The sequence below is a fragment of the Trypanosoma brucei genome, chromosome 8 (assembly GCF_000210295.1).
Source record: "Trypanosoma brucei gambiense DAL972 chromosome 8, complete sequence".
Lineage (NCBI taxonomy): Eukaryota > Euglenozoa > Kinetoplastea > Trypanosomatida > Trypanosomatidae > Trypanosoma > Trypanosoma brucei.
Window position 1 is genome coordinate 2,036,452 of NC_026741.1, and position 15,559 is coordinate 2,052,010.

The 15,559-nt window shown below is 45.0% G+C and overlaps 5 protein-coding genes across 5 annotated transcripts; 4 read left to right on the forward strand and 1 right to left on the reverse strand.

Annotated features, from left to right (window-relative positions):
- Positions 1 to 1,134: 1,134 nt before the first annotated feature.
- TbgDal_VIII8180 (hypothetical protein, conserved) lies at positions 1,135 to 4,653 on the forward strand (the record flags this gene model as incomplete). The annotated part of the gene is made up of 1 exon (XM_011777849.1): positions 1,135 to 4,653. One exon carries the CDS (start codon positions 1,135 to 1,137, stop codon positions 4,651 to 4,653), a length of 3,519 nt encoding a protein of 1,172 aa, XP_011776151.1.
- A 1,068-nt stretch (positions 4,654 to 5,721) lies between these two features.
- On the reverse strand, positions 5,722 to 6,177 carry TbgDal_VIII8190 (hypothetical protein, unlikely; the record flags this gene model as incomplete). The annotated part of the gene is made up of 1 exon (XM_011777850.1): positions 5,722 to 6,177. The coding sequence occupies one exon, from the start codon at positions 6,175 to 6,177 to the stop codon at positions 5,722 to 5,724; it is 456 nt and encodes a 151-aa protein (XP_011776152.1).
- A 1,208-nt stretch (positions 6,178 to 7,385) lies between these two features.
- TbgDal_VIII8200 (dynein heavy chain, cytosolic, putative) lies at positions 7,386 to 9,914 on the forward strand (the record flags this gene model as incomplete). Its single annotated transcript, XM_011777851.1, has 1 exon — positions 7,386 to 9,914. One exon carries the CDS (start codon positions 7,386 to 7,388, stop codon positions 9,912 to 9,914), a length of 2,529 nt encoding a protein of 842 aa, XP_011776153.1.
- Positions 9,915 to 9,952: 38 nt separating this feature from the next.
- Positions 9,953 to 10,462, forward strand: TbgDal_VIII8210 (hypothetical protein, unlikely; the record flags this gene model as incomplete). Its single annotated transcript, XM_011777852.1, has 1 exon — positions 9,953 to 10,462. The coding sequence occupies one exon, from the start codon at positions 9,953 to 9,955 to the stop codon at positions 10,460 to 10,462; it is 510 nt and encodes a 169-aa protein (XP_011776154.1).
- A 1,572-nt stretch (positions 10,463 to 12,034) lies between these two features.
- On the forward strand, positions 12,035 to 15,001 carry TbgDal_VIII8220 (hypothetical protein, conserved; the record flags this gene model as incomplete). The annotated part of the gene is made up of 1 exon (XM_011777853.1): positions 12,035 to 15,001. One exon carries the CDS (start codon positions 12,035 to 12,037, stop codon positions 14,999 to 15,001), a length of 2,967 nt encoding a protein of 988 aa, XP_011776155.1.
- Between the last annotated feature and the right edge of the window lie 558 nt (positions 15,002 to 15,559).

The window sequence follows — 15,559 nt, forward strand, 5'->3', positions numbered from 1 at the left end:
ACCTTTTTTTTGTTTTTTGTTGTTTTATTTTTCCCCTTCGTATGTGTGTTTGTGTTTGCTTGTGTCTTTCCGTCTATTCATTCTTTTTCTTATTTCCATTTTTTGTTTATTTTATACAACTTCCGCTCTGACGTGAAGGGACTTGAGCTTCCACATGCGCATGCATTTTTTTTATTTTTATTTTTATTTTCGTTATTTTTATTTTTATTATTGCTGTTGTTGTTGTTGCTACCACTTCCGATTCTGCCGCTGAGTGTCTTTTTTTTTTTTTTACTTCTTTTTTTTTTCCCTTACGTGTGCGTGTGATTTTACTCGTGCGTAAATGAGGCTCCATTTGTTTTTTCCCTCCTCATTTTTACGTTTTACTTCTTTACTTGCTTTTTTTTTTCTACCACTGACTTTAATTTTAATTTTTCTTTTTTTTCTTTTGGTGTGTGTGTCTTCTTTTTTCTTTGTTTTTAATTGAATATCGTCCCACTTTGTTTTTTTGTTTTGTTACTTCTAATTTTTCCTTTCCTTTTCTTTTTTGTTTAACCCCAACGGCAAGACGGACTTTTCTCGTTTTTTTCTTTTTAAATTTTGGTTCTGTACGGCCTCGTCCATTTTCCTCGCGATTTGTTTTTTTTGTTTTTTGTTTCCCACTATGCTCATACCGGTTTTGCTGTTATTGCCATTATGATTATTATTTTTGTTCCATTGGTCAAAATATTTCTCAACTTTTCTTCTTTTTTTTACTTTACTTTACTTTTTGTTTTGAGTGTTGCGACCAAAAATTCCATGCGGCCCCCCTCATCATCTTCTGTTTTGTTTTGTTTTTTGTTTTATTTTATTTGTTTTCAACTCAATTTACTGCAGGTTTTCTTTTTTGTTATTGCAGTGGAGAAATCTTTTGATATCTCAACTTACAGCAGCTCTCATTTTCTACCATTTAAATTCTTTTCACCTTTTCTCCCGTTTGTGTTTCTTCTTTTTTTCTTTTTTCGTTGAATTTTTAAATCTTCTGTTACCTTCCATTTCATTAGCGTAGCAGATATCCATACGTATACATAACAAACGTGTATATCTGCAACGGTGTAGGTTTGCTATTTGCCGTGTTTGTGTGTGTTGGTTATTAGTTCCCGACTGTTACACATTATGAGTGGGCGCCTGTCTTCTTGTGAACTTCCTGAACCACGGCGTAGTGAAATCATGTCTGCGGCTGGAAGGCGCTCGCAACTCGCCTTAGCAGTTAACCCCACGCTGGATCGCAAATCATTATTTTATACTTCATCCAGCACACACAACACGGCCGTCGATGCAGCGGGCAGTTCTCGAATCAGCGGTATCAGTGAGCATAAATTAGACACTTGCACCAACAACACCATTAGGGACGTGGTAAAATGCGCAATTAATAGGGGTTCTGGTATCACCGATTCAGCGACTGCAGTGAGGGCGTTGTCGGTATTGCCATCGGAAACACTCATGTCATCTTCAAGACCATCTGAATTATTATCTCATTGTCCTCTTTCCGGTAGCTTGAGGGAAAGAGGTGTGGATCCATTAAGGTCAATGCAACCAACTTCACAACTCAGTTTTATGACATGCAGCAGTGCCAGCCCAAGAATCAGCGCAGGTAAAAGGGTGAGTGCACCTCCCAGAGTGGAACCAACAGTGAGCTGCAGAATTTCAACCATGCAAATTAGTCCACGACTGAGTTGTATCGCTGACCGTAGCGGCGCTGTTGCGCGATCTGATATCGCTGTGGGCGGCAGATCGGCACTAGTGGGGGTGCACTCACCACAGCCGCGAGTGATTAATAGCGGTCGTGTAGCATATGGTACGTATACGCGGAGAAGCACTGAAAATGACGGTGTTGCTCCGGCAAGGTGTGCACCTGTAATTTCGTCCACGTCCAGCTCTGCTCGTATTGCTGCAATTCGTAGTGAAAAGTCTGTTCTTCCCCCAGCCGCTATCGCAACCACAACCGCAACACCAACGAAAACAACTCCTGTCACTCCTGTTAGCGCATCCAGTAGCGCGAGCATTCATTTTGCAGTTTCCAGAACAGCGGCGCCACGTAATGGAGCCGCTGCTGACAATAGTGGCAGTGGTACTCGCGCTGCGCCGGATGTGTCTGCCTTTCGTAATTCGAGGCTTTCCGATCATGAAGGAGCTCAGCAGCTGATTAGCCCGGAAAAACAAGCGCGCGATGCTGATGGATGCACTGGAGCCAAGGGTGTTTCAAGGCGACTGTCTTTTGATGATGGGGCCGTGAAGATGGGCTCGAACTTTTTGGATTTCTCTAAGGATAGTACGAAGGTGTCGTCCAGAGTAAACGGAGCTGACAAACCAGAGCAGACGACCGTTTCACTAAGCGCTAATACTCAACAATGGAGGGAGGAGTCGAGGACTACCTTAACCCCTGTGCGTCGTCCCACTGCGCCACCTACTTTTATTTCTACTCTCGATCCCTGTGCTGTTAATGTCAATGAAGGAGTGGTGACAACAACAAAGTCATCAGCGGACGAGGTGGTACTGGGAAAACATGTACAGGAAAATGATGTAAGGGCTCATGGGCGAGAAAGACAAACGGTCAATGTCTCCCGCTTGCACAGTTACGCGGGTGCACCCGTCCATGAAACTGGGCAGAAGCCGTTCATTAGAGAAAGTGTGTGTGGAACCGACAGTGATCGATCACAATCAAATGTCGTGTCTTCTCGTATCAGTCAAGGAGACATCAGATTCTGCAGCGCTCTTCGGCCCAAATTTGACATGTGTTCCGGTCGTTACGGTGACAAAGTGGCTCAAGTGAAAATGAGCAGATGCCATAGCGCTGGATCAAGGTTGCTGCCAGCGTCGAGGGAAAGTGGTGGAACACTCTTCAACGATGAGCGTAACACTAGTTTTGGTACTCGCAGTCGTGCTCGTGCGAGCGATCAGGTTGGTTGTAATAGTCATAAGGAAGCTAATGGTTCTAGTCATGCAGCGTCTTTGGTTTCGACAACAGCAGGTGGTCGGTTGGAAAGAGCGGAACGGCGTCCCATACCTCCTGCATCACAGTGGAAGGGGACGTGTTTTCCTGCATCCCTCACCGCGGTCGCTCGTGCTAGCGGCTCAAATACATATGCTGCTACCACCGCTAAAAGGGCTTCTTCTACTAATGCGCAAACCTCTGAAGGTTGTAGTGCTTTCCTTCGCGGATTAAAATTGGCATCATCTGGCGCAGCTGATTCAATGGAGGCCCAAGTCATTCCCCCTACTTTTTCCAAAGACACAGAGACCACATTAACCTTCACCCGGTGTGTGTCTGAATTTTGTACAACGATCCTCCAGGAGCGAGACCGTCGACATGATGCGGAGGCGGGGGCGGAGGTGAAGGCTTGCCATCCTACACGAAAAAGTGGTTCTATGGATGTCACATCTCTTTGCTTTTCCCGCTGTGCTTCGGGCCGCGTCGTGCCTCAGTCACGTGAGTGGCCCCGTCGTGCCGACCCCACTTCCCAAAAGCGTCTTAGCTGCCCGTCAGTTCCTCTCCGTCGTTCTGCAACGGCGCCGTCATGGCGGTGTCGGATGTCTACGCGTGAAGAACCCACTTGCCCAATTAGGGCTCCCAGCCCTACGAATACCACAACATCATCCACCGCTTCGGTTCTCCTCCGTGTGCGGAATGTACTCGACGAGCGCCGTGCGCGAATTCAAGCGAGTTTGCAAGAGTGGCGGAATGGTACGAGTGAGGCGGGTGGCAACGCTGCAAAGGCAGTAGTGCTCGCCCGTGTCGATCAGTCCAATCATCAACAGTTGAAGTTCAACAGGGGCGGAGGTAGTGGCAGTGGGAGCAGTGGCGGATGTTACGGTATAAGCAGCAGCAACACACCCGGGGAGATGACAGAACGGGTTGACAAATCCCATGAGAGGTCAGAGGAGGAGGAACACACGCCCCTTCAGGCGCCGCTTCACGGGGATGAGTCCCACATGCAACAAAAAAGGTATGTATTATTAGCGAGTGAAAGCGTTGCATCACCGAAAAGAATTAATAGTAGCGATCACCATGGCGCTGACGATAGCGAAGGGAATGATACAAATCACATTAGTGTTGGAGGAGATGCCGCGAGGAGGGGCGAGCAACACGTGGATCGCGACAATTGCGTGTCTGATGGCTACGAAGCCGACTATTGTGATGATGATGATGATGATGACTGTGATGAGTCAAGCCACAGTGATGAGGATCCGTGGTGGTTCTTTGAATACTTTTGGAGCGGTCCTGCTATTGTCGTTGTACCACCAGCTTTTGTGCCCCCACTGAATTTCGCTAAACTTCTTATACCCGATGACGGAACTGCGCTAAAGAAGTACGCCATTCCATTGCCGACTCCAATGCCTCTGTCACCAACGAGAGCCAACCGGACCGTTCCGACTGATTTTGTAGCGCCCCCCGCGTTTAACCCGCCGCATTCCTCAGCAGCATGTAGTGGTTCTCGTAGGAGACGCCTGGCTGAAGTTAAACAAACTGAAACCTCAGTTGAGGCGAAGCGGGAGAGAGGAGTAAGTGTTAAAATATTGCTGTTGGAAACGGCAGAGCGGCGCAGTCGGCGGTTGCGGCATCAGGAAGAGATCGCTAGTCGCTGGGCTTTGCAAGAGCAACGTGCTGAAGAGTTAAGATGCCAAGGACTTTGATTTCTTGTGCTTTCATCTTTGTGTTTTTCTTTTTTTTCTTTTTCTTTTCCTTTTGGTGTAGCGTCTTTCTACCCAATGTACGTATTTATCTATGTGTTTGTGTGTGTGTGTGTGGTGTGTGTGAGAAAATGGATGGTTGCTATAAGACAGTCGCATTCATCCTTGTGTGTGGTTTGAGACTGTTTCTTTACCTTTCCATTGCCACTGTACTACTAGGTGATTCCGTTTTTTTTTCGTTTTTTTCTTTTGTTTGCTGTGTGCACTGCTGGAAGGTGTGTTTGTGTGTTTTTTTTTATGTGGGGAGTAAAGAACGGTTAAACAGAAAAAAATTAACTGTTTGCTTATGTATTTGGCCCTTTACGGTATATATAGTTTGTTGTTTCACACTTTTACAAGATCCCCATTAGGTTTCTTTACCTTCTTTTTTTTCTTTCTTTTAGATTGTGTCCTTGGTTTCATTGATATTGGTGGAGTGCGTGATGGAGATTTTTTTTTTTTAAAGAAGAGAGAAAAACGAAAAGGGAAGCGACGACAGAAACGGCGTCGTGGAAGAAATGAATAAGTGAGAAAGCGAGAAAGCGAAAGATAAAGAGAGAGAGAGAGAGCGAGGACGATAAGATGGATGTGACGCTCACACGTTTACTTATATGAATCAATTAGTTTATTCACCACCCACTTTTGCTGAATGAAACCCATAAAATATTTTATATTTATCTTCTGTATTTGTGTACGCATGTCAACAGACTTTTAGATTTCAATATTGCGTATCAGGGGGTATGAAGAAAGGAACGAAGGGAAATGTTATGATGCGTTAACTCTTTTTCTTTCCCTTTTCCTTCTTTTTCCTTCTTTTTCCTTTCTTTCTTTCTTTAATTCCTTCTCTCTTCAGAAGCGCAGGGGTTTCCTTTTTTTTTTCTTTTGCTTGGGCGACCTTTCTTTCGTATAAATATAAATAAATATATAAATAAATAAATAAATATATATATATATATTAGTTTGGGATTTTCGTTTGAAGTGTTTCCCATTTTTTTCTTTCTTTTCCTTTTCATCCTCGTTGCGTGTATAAATTTAAGCACGTTTTTCTTTTTTTTTTTTAAAAAAAGTTGTGGATGTACTCATGTATTTTTTTTTCTTTTTGCAAGCACGTGTGGGTGCCCGCATGTGTTTGTGTGTTTTATAAAAAAGAAAAAAAATAAGCGGTGGAAAATAAAACAATGAAAAGAGTCGGGGGGGGGGGGTCACATGGGAAGAGGGAGATAAACGTATGAGTTTTTTTAATTTTTCTAAAAACAAAAAAAAACAAAATAACATCATTCGAATGAAAAAGCAAAAAAAAAAAGGAAAAGGATCGAAAAGCAAAATGTGATGGTGAATTGTTTCGTTTTGTTTTATTTCATGCGGCGTTGTTGTTGGGAAAATAAAGTAAAGTGAGTGAATAAAACGAGGGACGGAATGGTGTGTGGGTGTAGAATTCGATTCCCCTTCCATTTGAACACCTCTTTTTTCTTTTCTTTTCTTTTGCATAAAAATTTTCTCCCGTTTCCTGTCCGTCCGTCCATTTTAACATACATATGCAAAAGGAGGAAGGAAAACAAAAAAACACAAAACAAAAAGAAAACAAATAAATGTACAACTAGTTATATCGTCTTTTATTTTCCCGTGGTCTTGGGGAAATGGGAACAGTTTCAGTGCATGCATAAATAAACTCTTGCGTTGCTCCTATCGCTTTTTCATCATCTGCACGTCCTGTTAATATCATCATTGTAACCGTCACCACTGTTACTTATATTTATTATTATTATGACTGTTAAATATGTTATTACAATTAATATTATTTTCTCTGTTATTGGTTTTTGCAGGTGTTTTTTTTATTCATTTTTTTTTCTCCCTCTCTACTCCCTTTTTTTTTTCCCACTTTTCTTTGGTTTACATTTTTGACAAACATAATTACATCAGTTGCATGGTAAGAATGCAGATTACAAAGTTTAGCATAGCACGAATTTTCGCTTTAGAGAAAGGAAAGGAAAGGAAAGGAAAGGAAAGGAAAGAAGAAAAAAAAAACACTTTAAATTCAACTGAAAGCAACGGTACAGCACTATTTTAGTGATAAGAGGACTTCACACACATATCTGAAGGGTAATTTGTCTCAATTTCCCTCAAAGTATAACATAAACTAAAGGAACAGTTGCATATATTACATGTGTACAAATGCCAGATAAGAAATCTGTGCTGCACAGATGATGAGGCCAAAGAGGAGAGATCTGTGAAGATGGTGCAGAGGAACATTCAACCAGTTAAGTGTCGTCGGATGAAAAGAACGAATAAAACGGGGGTCCGCACAACCGTTTCTTTTTTTTTTCTTTTCTTCTTTTGTGTATCATTTCTCTTAAATTTCTCGTATTTCCTCTGCGCATTCCACTATATCGAAAAAGAAAGAATAAAGGAAGTGTTTATGTTAATGTATATTTATTTATACGTGCATATGCAAATCTGCCGTGAAAATAGATTTTATAACTATCTGTTTTTTTTTTTTTTTACCACACTTATGTAGTTTAGGGAAGGGAAGACAAACACCGTGTGAGAAGAGGAGATAAAAAGGGGGGGGACGCAAAAGAACGACAACAAAAACAACATACACACACAAAACAAAAAGCGAAACAAGAAAAGAGGATCATTATCATTATTATTATTACTATCATCATTATTATTATTATTACTATTCTTTTGCCTAAATGACGACGAAGTCAGCCGTGCGAAAGGCGAGACAGTCGGCAACCCCACGTGCATTTCCATCAACATTGTCACGCCATGACAAAACCGTGAAGAAGTTGCCGGCACCGCTGCAGTGTGCGGCATTGATGTTGGAAGAGCCCGCATCCGACCCTTCAACGCCTGTAGAACATAAGGCCATTTCCGTCCCACCTCCACCACCACCGAACTGCGATCCCACAAAAATGATAATTTCTGATCGAAGTTTTGTCGACAGTAAATGTAATGATTTCTCTGCTGGTAAAGTTACCGGTGTGGATATCAGTTGTGGCGTTGTGCCCATACATGTGGATGATGTTGTCGCTTACGAGTACATTGATAACTGCCGGCGCTGGCGGTGGGGGTTGGCAACGGTTGTTGCTCTCCCTGCACCATGGGTTGTGCAACTACTGCTATGGCGCAGCGACGGAGAGTTACTATTGTCATCATCAAGGTATTGCAACGGTCAACACAGCAGTCATGCACACAATTTGGCAAGTGATTATACGGCAGATGTTGGGATTAAGAGTTGTCATTCGCCGGACTCAATTTCCAAACATCGGAGGCAGTTACTGATGCACCAACTCGAGCGGCTGAAGGAGGAGCGTGATTACGTGCAAGAGGCAATGGATGGGTTGGTTAGACGTCTTGCTGTCCATCGTTTAACTTACAGAACCCAACGTCAGAGAGTGCAGGACGCAGCGACGGCAGCGGAGCATTTGTTAGCTGAGGCCCAAGCGCGGGTGAAATCCATTAACCAGCGGGACTGGCGGGAGATTCGTTGCTATCGTAACCCACCAGCGATTGTGCGACTCGTGGTGGAAGCCGTTTTCGCGGTGTTGGGTGAACACGACTGCGGGAAGTGGCGATGGTCCCGATTGCAAAAGGCGATGCGCAGAAGTAGCTTCCTCCATGCTGTGGAGCGATTCAAGCCTTGCCATTTGAGCGAGTCCGCGAAGCAACACATACGCAAGAAGTTCATGGAAGATTCCCGCTTCACATACGAGGCTGCGGTGAAGGGAAGCCAAGCATTGGGTTATCTTGAGCAATGGGTTGTCGTACAAGTGGAAAGCGCGGCTGCGAAGGAGGGTCTCGCCGCATATGATGAAGCCCACGGTAAAGAGTGCGGTGCTATAGTCATGTTGGAGGGGGAGGTGAACGCGCTGCGGGATAAACTGGACCAGTACATGAAAGAGGAAGAAAATATTCAAACAGCCCTCCACAGGGTAACAGGAGAGTTTCCGAACAACTTCAGCGAAGTTGGTGACGGTGACGACACCACCAGTTCTGCTGTCGACGCGGGCTTTGGTGTTACTGATGGCTGGGATGGGTGTGGGTGTGGGTGTGGGTGTGGTGATGTGAACGGTGGGAGTGCGTTAAACTGTGACGACTGCAGCGGATGTTTTATCAACTGTGACAATGTGAGGGTAATGGAAGGAACTCCGCGTGACGTTGTCTCCGCATCCGTTGCCATTGATGTCTGCAAAGGTCACATTGTCAACAACATCAACTCAGCCTTACGTGAAGATGCCGGTTGCGTTCAGGAGGCCGGTGCAGTATGGACAGGTACTGAAGAGCTATTGCTCGTCTTGCGAACCACTATTCTTTGCAACTTCAATCGAGCGGAGCAGACTATAATTCACCTTACGCACGAGCAAATGAGCGCACTTGGAGAGGCGCTGCGTCGGCGTGGTCATAGCCTGATAAATAATTCCTGGGAGGTTGACCGGCGGGCCGGGGAAATGGAGAGGGATCTGCAAGATGCGCTGGAGGAACTCCGTGGACATCATGGTCGGACATTACACGACCTTCGGCAACTAGAAATTGAGAATTATGAACTCACAAGGAAGCTTGAGCGGCGTGAGCAGGAGTTGGATAAACTCAACCGGGCAATACAAGATGGCATTGGTTTGTTCTGTACTCCACGCGGATCACAACTTGGCTCGACACGCGGGACCCCTCGGAGTTATGAAATGGATGGCAGGATGAGTACCACTGGGAATGGATCAAACGTTTCCAATCGTTCACGTCGATGGAACTCGTCAACTCACTTTTTGTCCACTGCTGTCAGCTGCGCTGACGAGTCGCAGAGTAACCGGTTGAGCCCGGTGGATCAACGGGACGCCTCGAAAGCAACGGCTTCGACGACATCATCACGCCCGCTTCCCACCGCCGCCTACGTGCAATTGTTGGAGGATGATTTGCGGTTCGTGCAGGAGGAGCTGCAGCGCAGTAAAGATGAACTCAACAATTTCCGTAAGATGGTGACACCTGGTTATTATACTTCCACCGCGTTATGGTTAGACCGAGAGAGTGTGATGGAGGTTCAGGCAAAGAAGATTGCAGCACTTGTGGAAGCACTCGCGCACAGTGATGAGGGGCGACGACATGTTGAGGAACGCATGATGACTGAGCACCGCCAACTGATGGCTCGCATGGAGGCGTTGCAGCGGGATATGGAGCAACAGAGAGGAGCCGGTAAAAACTCTCTTCCCATTCCCCAAAATGTGTGACCGCATCAAACGGTGAAACGGGGTTGAAACCAGCAGCAATGGAAGGGAAGTTCCATATACTCTGGAGGTTTATAGTTGATATCCTTGTGTGTACAAAAGCTGACAAAAGTGAAGGAAGGGGGAAAGATGTAAAAAGAAAAAAAAGGAAAAGAAGGGAGCTCATAATTCTGTTGCATGCGTTTTTGCAGCTGCACGACTCGGTGGCAGGAATAACGTCACAAATTATGTTACGGGAGTGGGGGGCGGCCACGACAGAAACCGTAAGTTGCCGACACACATTCACACATTTAGTGGTCACGTGTGTCCGCGCGGCTGTTCCTTCCTTCCTTCCTTTCTTTTCTTTTTTGTTTTTCCTTCCCCATTGGTGGTCTCATTCTTTTTTACTTTTCTTTCTAATATATATATATATATATATATATATTTATTTATTTATTTATTTTTTTGTTTTTGTCTTTTCATCATTCTATCGTGAACAGTTCCATAAGCAAACCAGCAGAGTGAAGTTCTTTTTCTGTGGGAGTACATTGCCAGTGAGCTTGCGCGTGTAGGGGGAGGAGGGGGGCGCTATGAGCCGTACGACATCTGTGGAAATACCGCTTGAGGAATAACATATGCTCACGTGTACGCATGTGTGGGATTCATTGAAGGCAATTCTAATGTTTCTTTCACTTTTTTTTTCTTCTTTCTTTCTTTCTCAGAAACTTCTTTTTAGACCCTCCATTTTTGTTTTGTTTTGTTTTTGCCTACCTACCTACCTACATACCGCTTCGCGCACGTATTCATATAACATTTGCCGTGTCGTTGATGTTTTGATTTCTTAACCCTTTTCATAGTTAACACCATTGTTATTGTTATTGTTATTATTATTTATTTTTATTTTTTTTGACGCTCTTACTGTTGTTATTGCTGACTTTGCCTGTGGTTCTGTTGCCACCGCTCCTTTTCTCTCCTTAATATTTTTTTTTCCTCTTGTTTTTGAATCCACCGTTTAACATCAGTGTACAGGTGGAGAGGTGCGAAGGGGCCTTCTGTTACATTTCCCCACTTTTTTTTCCCGTTTCAAAGTATGGTGGATGTCACAGGTCCCTTCTTACATCTTCTTTTTTTTTTTTTTTTGAGAAAAAACAATCAACTAAACAAGTTAAATTGTAATAATAATAATAATAACAATAACAATAATATTTATTTATTTTCCCCCTTTTCCCCTTTCCTCCCCCTCTTGTATTATTTTGCGCGTTTCATGCGTTTGCTTTACTTTCATTGAAGGGGAATTTCTGCACATTTGCGGAGGTAGGTGAGTGAATAGTTAATTAGATATTTCAAAGGGAAACTACGGGAAATAAGCGAATGAACCAAAGAAAGAAAAAGAAGGGGAAAAGGTGAGGGGGAGGGAGCAGTGGTAAAATAATAATAATAATAATAATAATAATAATAATAATAATAATATATGTACTTAATAAAAGGCAATGAGAAAGCAGAATCATGTCTGATATTCATTTGGGAAAGAAGGTGCGCGTGCATGTGTGCGTATAAATATTAATCTAAATAATAATAATAATAATAATGATAATAATGATAATAATTGTTATTGATGTCATTTTTTTTTATGCTTTACTTCAGTGTATCGTCCCCACATCATTAATAGTAACAAATTATCACCGTTGTATTTGCTATTTTTTTTTTTAAAAACTTAAAGCAGCTGAAGCACGATGCCGGTCTTACGGTAAAACTGTACATGCTATATTTTTAAGAAACGAAGAGAGAGAGAGAAAAAAAAAAAGTATTTTGCCTTCAATTGTTGTTTTCTGCGACATGTCTGCGCAAGGAGCATGTTCCATTTGTTCATGTAGCATCTCAATTACTCTTCTTATAGTAGTTGGGTTCGGTTACCTCTTCATTCGCATTACTTCTTTCTGCAACTCATGACATAATGATCATCATCAGTTCAATCTGGTAATTCATATTATTAACATTATTGTTTCCACTCTATTCCTCATGTTTTCTTCAAGCCTTCCGGGAATCGGATTAAAACCAAGGAAAGACGTGACTTACCTTGGGTGTGCGTGTGTGTGTGTGCGTTTGTGTTTGTGTGTTTGTGGGTAGTGCTTAGTGAATTTAATATGAATCGCTTCCAACGGAGTGACGAAACGCTTTCATCATCTGCGAGCGGGCAAAGAGCTCGACGGTCAACTACAGGGGGTCTCGAGAACAGCATCAGCATCAGCTACGGCACGGATATCACCAGAAGCACAAGTAGCAAAGCAATCAGAAGAAGAAGAAGTAATCTCACCGTTCCCAGTGGGACTGGTCATTTTAGCTGCACCCGAACCCGGATTCCTAATAATACTTGTTTAAGGAGAAGCAGCTTTCCATCGGGTAATACACCCCTACGGGCTGACCGAACACCGAGTCCGAAAAGTCTCAAGCGGCAGAAGGTGCGGCTCCACGTAGTTAAGCCTCTGCTGCAAAGCAGCCATAACACCCGTTTGATTGTAAATGATAGCGTTTGTACTGGTACTGATACTAAGGCCAATGGTGACAGCGATACGAAGTGTGATGTTAACGATATCAGTTTATGCAGCACTAGTGTTGTTGATGCACCGCCAATAGGGCCAGAGGAGGGGACCGCTTACCAACAGCAGGAAAATCTTACGCTGAATGATGTGGAGGAGTTACGCCGCCGCCGAGAACAACTACGGTACGGCGTTGACACATCACTTGCGCGCATTGCAGAATTGAAACTGTTAACGCAGGCGTTCCGTTTAGATCAAAGAGGCACCGATGGCGAGGACGGTGAAGCTCTCGACGCTGCATCCAGTGCTGAGATCAGTAACAGTGCCCTCCTTAATAGCACGGAAAATGAGGCCAGTGTAACTTCGAAGAGTCTGGCAATTGAGGGAGAGGAATGGGGCAGAGAGGAGGATACCCTATTACTACTAAAAGTTGCTGAGGAGGAGTATGAAGAGCTTAGATCGCAACTGACTTTGGCGTGCGCTTCCCTTTCTGCTGTCCCACAAACCTTGTGGACTGACATTCGGAGGTTTCGCCAGCCACCTCCTGCTGTGGCTGCCGTTGTTGATGCCGTCTTGATACTTTTAGGCCTCCCACAAAGCAGACACCGACGGCTAGGGCTTGGAAATGGGGGCTGGCCCAACTTTCCTCAGCAGCTTATACAGTGTGACCCGCTGGCCACTTATCAAAAAATAATGGGTATTGCTGATTGTGAGTCGTGGATGAATGGCGTTTCGCGTATGGGTGAGCTTGAACATTTTTTGTGCCACTGGACTCATCTCCGCGTCTCACGTGTGCACCCGACTTTGGGTCCGCTGCACCAGTGGGTTAAGACAATGGTTGACGCCAGCCGGGCAGCCGGAAGGTTGGAGGCTCTTAGAGATGCATCAAGCGCTAAACAAATTGCAACTGTAGCCGGCAGAGGGATACTGCTGCGTGAGCTGGAGGAAAATGAGGAGTACGTTCAGCTTGCGCAGGAGGAGATAGCCGCTATCGACGCATTGGTTGCGGATGTAGTTGCATTCGGTGTGGCGGGTCCAGCTATTAGTTCGGGTGCTGCCGTCTCGGAAGAAAAGAGGAATCTCGCGGAACCGGCTGAGGCTTACGGGGAGCCCTCCGCGCAGAGGCCTGGAGGTCGAGGGCGTGCAGGGAAGGGGGTGAGTTGGAGTGCAGAGGTGTCCAATGCCAATTCTCTTCCTCTTGTTTCTGGGACAGAGCAACGGGTTACTACGGGAGGGACGGGGCGGAGGAGGAAAGATATTGTCATCCCTGCTCTCAACTTTGCCGATTGCTTGCCTTCGTTCCCTCATGCGGAGCAGGGGCCGCTGTCGTTGCGTGAGCGATTTGAGAGGATTCGTACGTCTTCGTTATGCCATAGTCCTCGGGCTGGTCCCATCAGCCATGTTGAAGGTAGTCCCTCACGTGGTAATTTCGGTAGCGTAACGGAGATTGCAAATTCCATTGGAAATGTGAGTTTCCTGACCACCGCCCGTGCGCTTCGTGATAGAGAGAACCTACTGATGCGCGTCCACCAGCTGGAAGAACAGTTGAATGAAATTTGCGGCAGCAAGCCAAAAGAAGTGGAACTCGTTCTGTTGCGTGACGAGCTGGCTGCAGCACAGGAAGAGATTAGCAGGCTGCGGGCAGAGCGGGATGAGCTTGAACAGCGGGCTAAGCGTCGTGACACCTATTACAAACCTTCCTCTCCACGAGGGGGGTGCATTAAGGGGTTGGATGAAGAACTAGCCGGCGCGGATGAGATTTCATCGGCGGGCGCGTCGAAGGAGAAAGCTGCGGATGGTTCAGGGGATGCCATGACGGTAATGATGCTGGAACAACAGTTGTTGACCGCTCATGCCCGCATACAACACCTAGAGGCTACTGTTGTAGGGCTGACTTCAGATGAAGGCACGCAATGCACATCGGTAAGTGGTAGTGGCAATGACTCACCGGAGGCTCCATATGACAATTCCAATCGACCTTCAGCTTTCGCCGCATCTGGCCTCGGTATCACCATTGCTGGCGGCCCGGGGGAGGTACCGTTTCTTCAGCGCCGCATAGATGAAATGCAACGAATTTTGGAGATGCAAGAGCGTGCTGTCAATGATGCGGAGGAGAGGCTCAATAATGAAATGCACGCTAAGAATGAGGCATACGAGCAGGTGCGTCAGCTACAGGCAGAGCTCCGCAGCGTATGGCAGCAACTGGAGAACAGCGAGTATCAACTTAAGGTAGCAATGGAGGGCTCGCGCTGTTATTACTGCCGTGCGGATTTGGATGACCGCGATGCGGGGAATGGTGGTGAAGACATGCGACAACAGCGACGGCGTGAGGCGGTTTGTCAGGAGGAAATCGAGCGCCTTCGCATGCAGCTGCGTGACCAAAAACAACGCAGTGTAGAGGAAAGGCGGCGACGACTTGAACTCCGTAAGGTTCGCAGCGCGCTTTTGCTCAAGTTGGAGAATACCTTCACTGAGGCCCTGCGGTTGCAAGAGAACGGATCGGTGCGGGCGGCTGCGATATTACAGCCCACCCGTACAGACATGGGTGATATTGTGAACTCGCAGGAACTTTAGAGTAAAATTCAAAAAAAAAAGCAACTAGAAGTAGCCTTAACAGTAAGAGAAAGTGAGGAACAGAGAGAGCAAGAGAAAGTTTCCTTTTTTTTTTAAAAAAAAAGAGGAAAGGAAAGAGACGCATGAATAAGTAAGTTAGGTTGGGGAGGATTCATGTCAGGTGAATAGCGCAGCGGGCATGTATATATATATATATATATATATAAAATATAAATATATATATATATACATATATGCATGTGTGCACATCCCGTAGCGTCATTGGTACCAGTGGGAACGAATTACATTATTGAAGGATCAGGTGCCCCTAAGTAGCCGAGGGGACGTGTCGCAAATGTGCCTAAGGTACTTCATTCCCATTTTGTTTTGTTTTTATGTTTTTTTTTTATTTTCCCCTTTTTGTTTAATTTCTAACACCTCTCTTCAATCCTTTTCTGCCTACAGTGGATATGAGGTAATAATAACCTTGTTTGGGGAGGAGGGAATTTATACGCCGTATCGACTGTAGGCGCTGTGCAACGGTAAAAAATAAAAAAACAAAAAAAAACAAAAAGGACG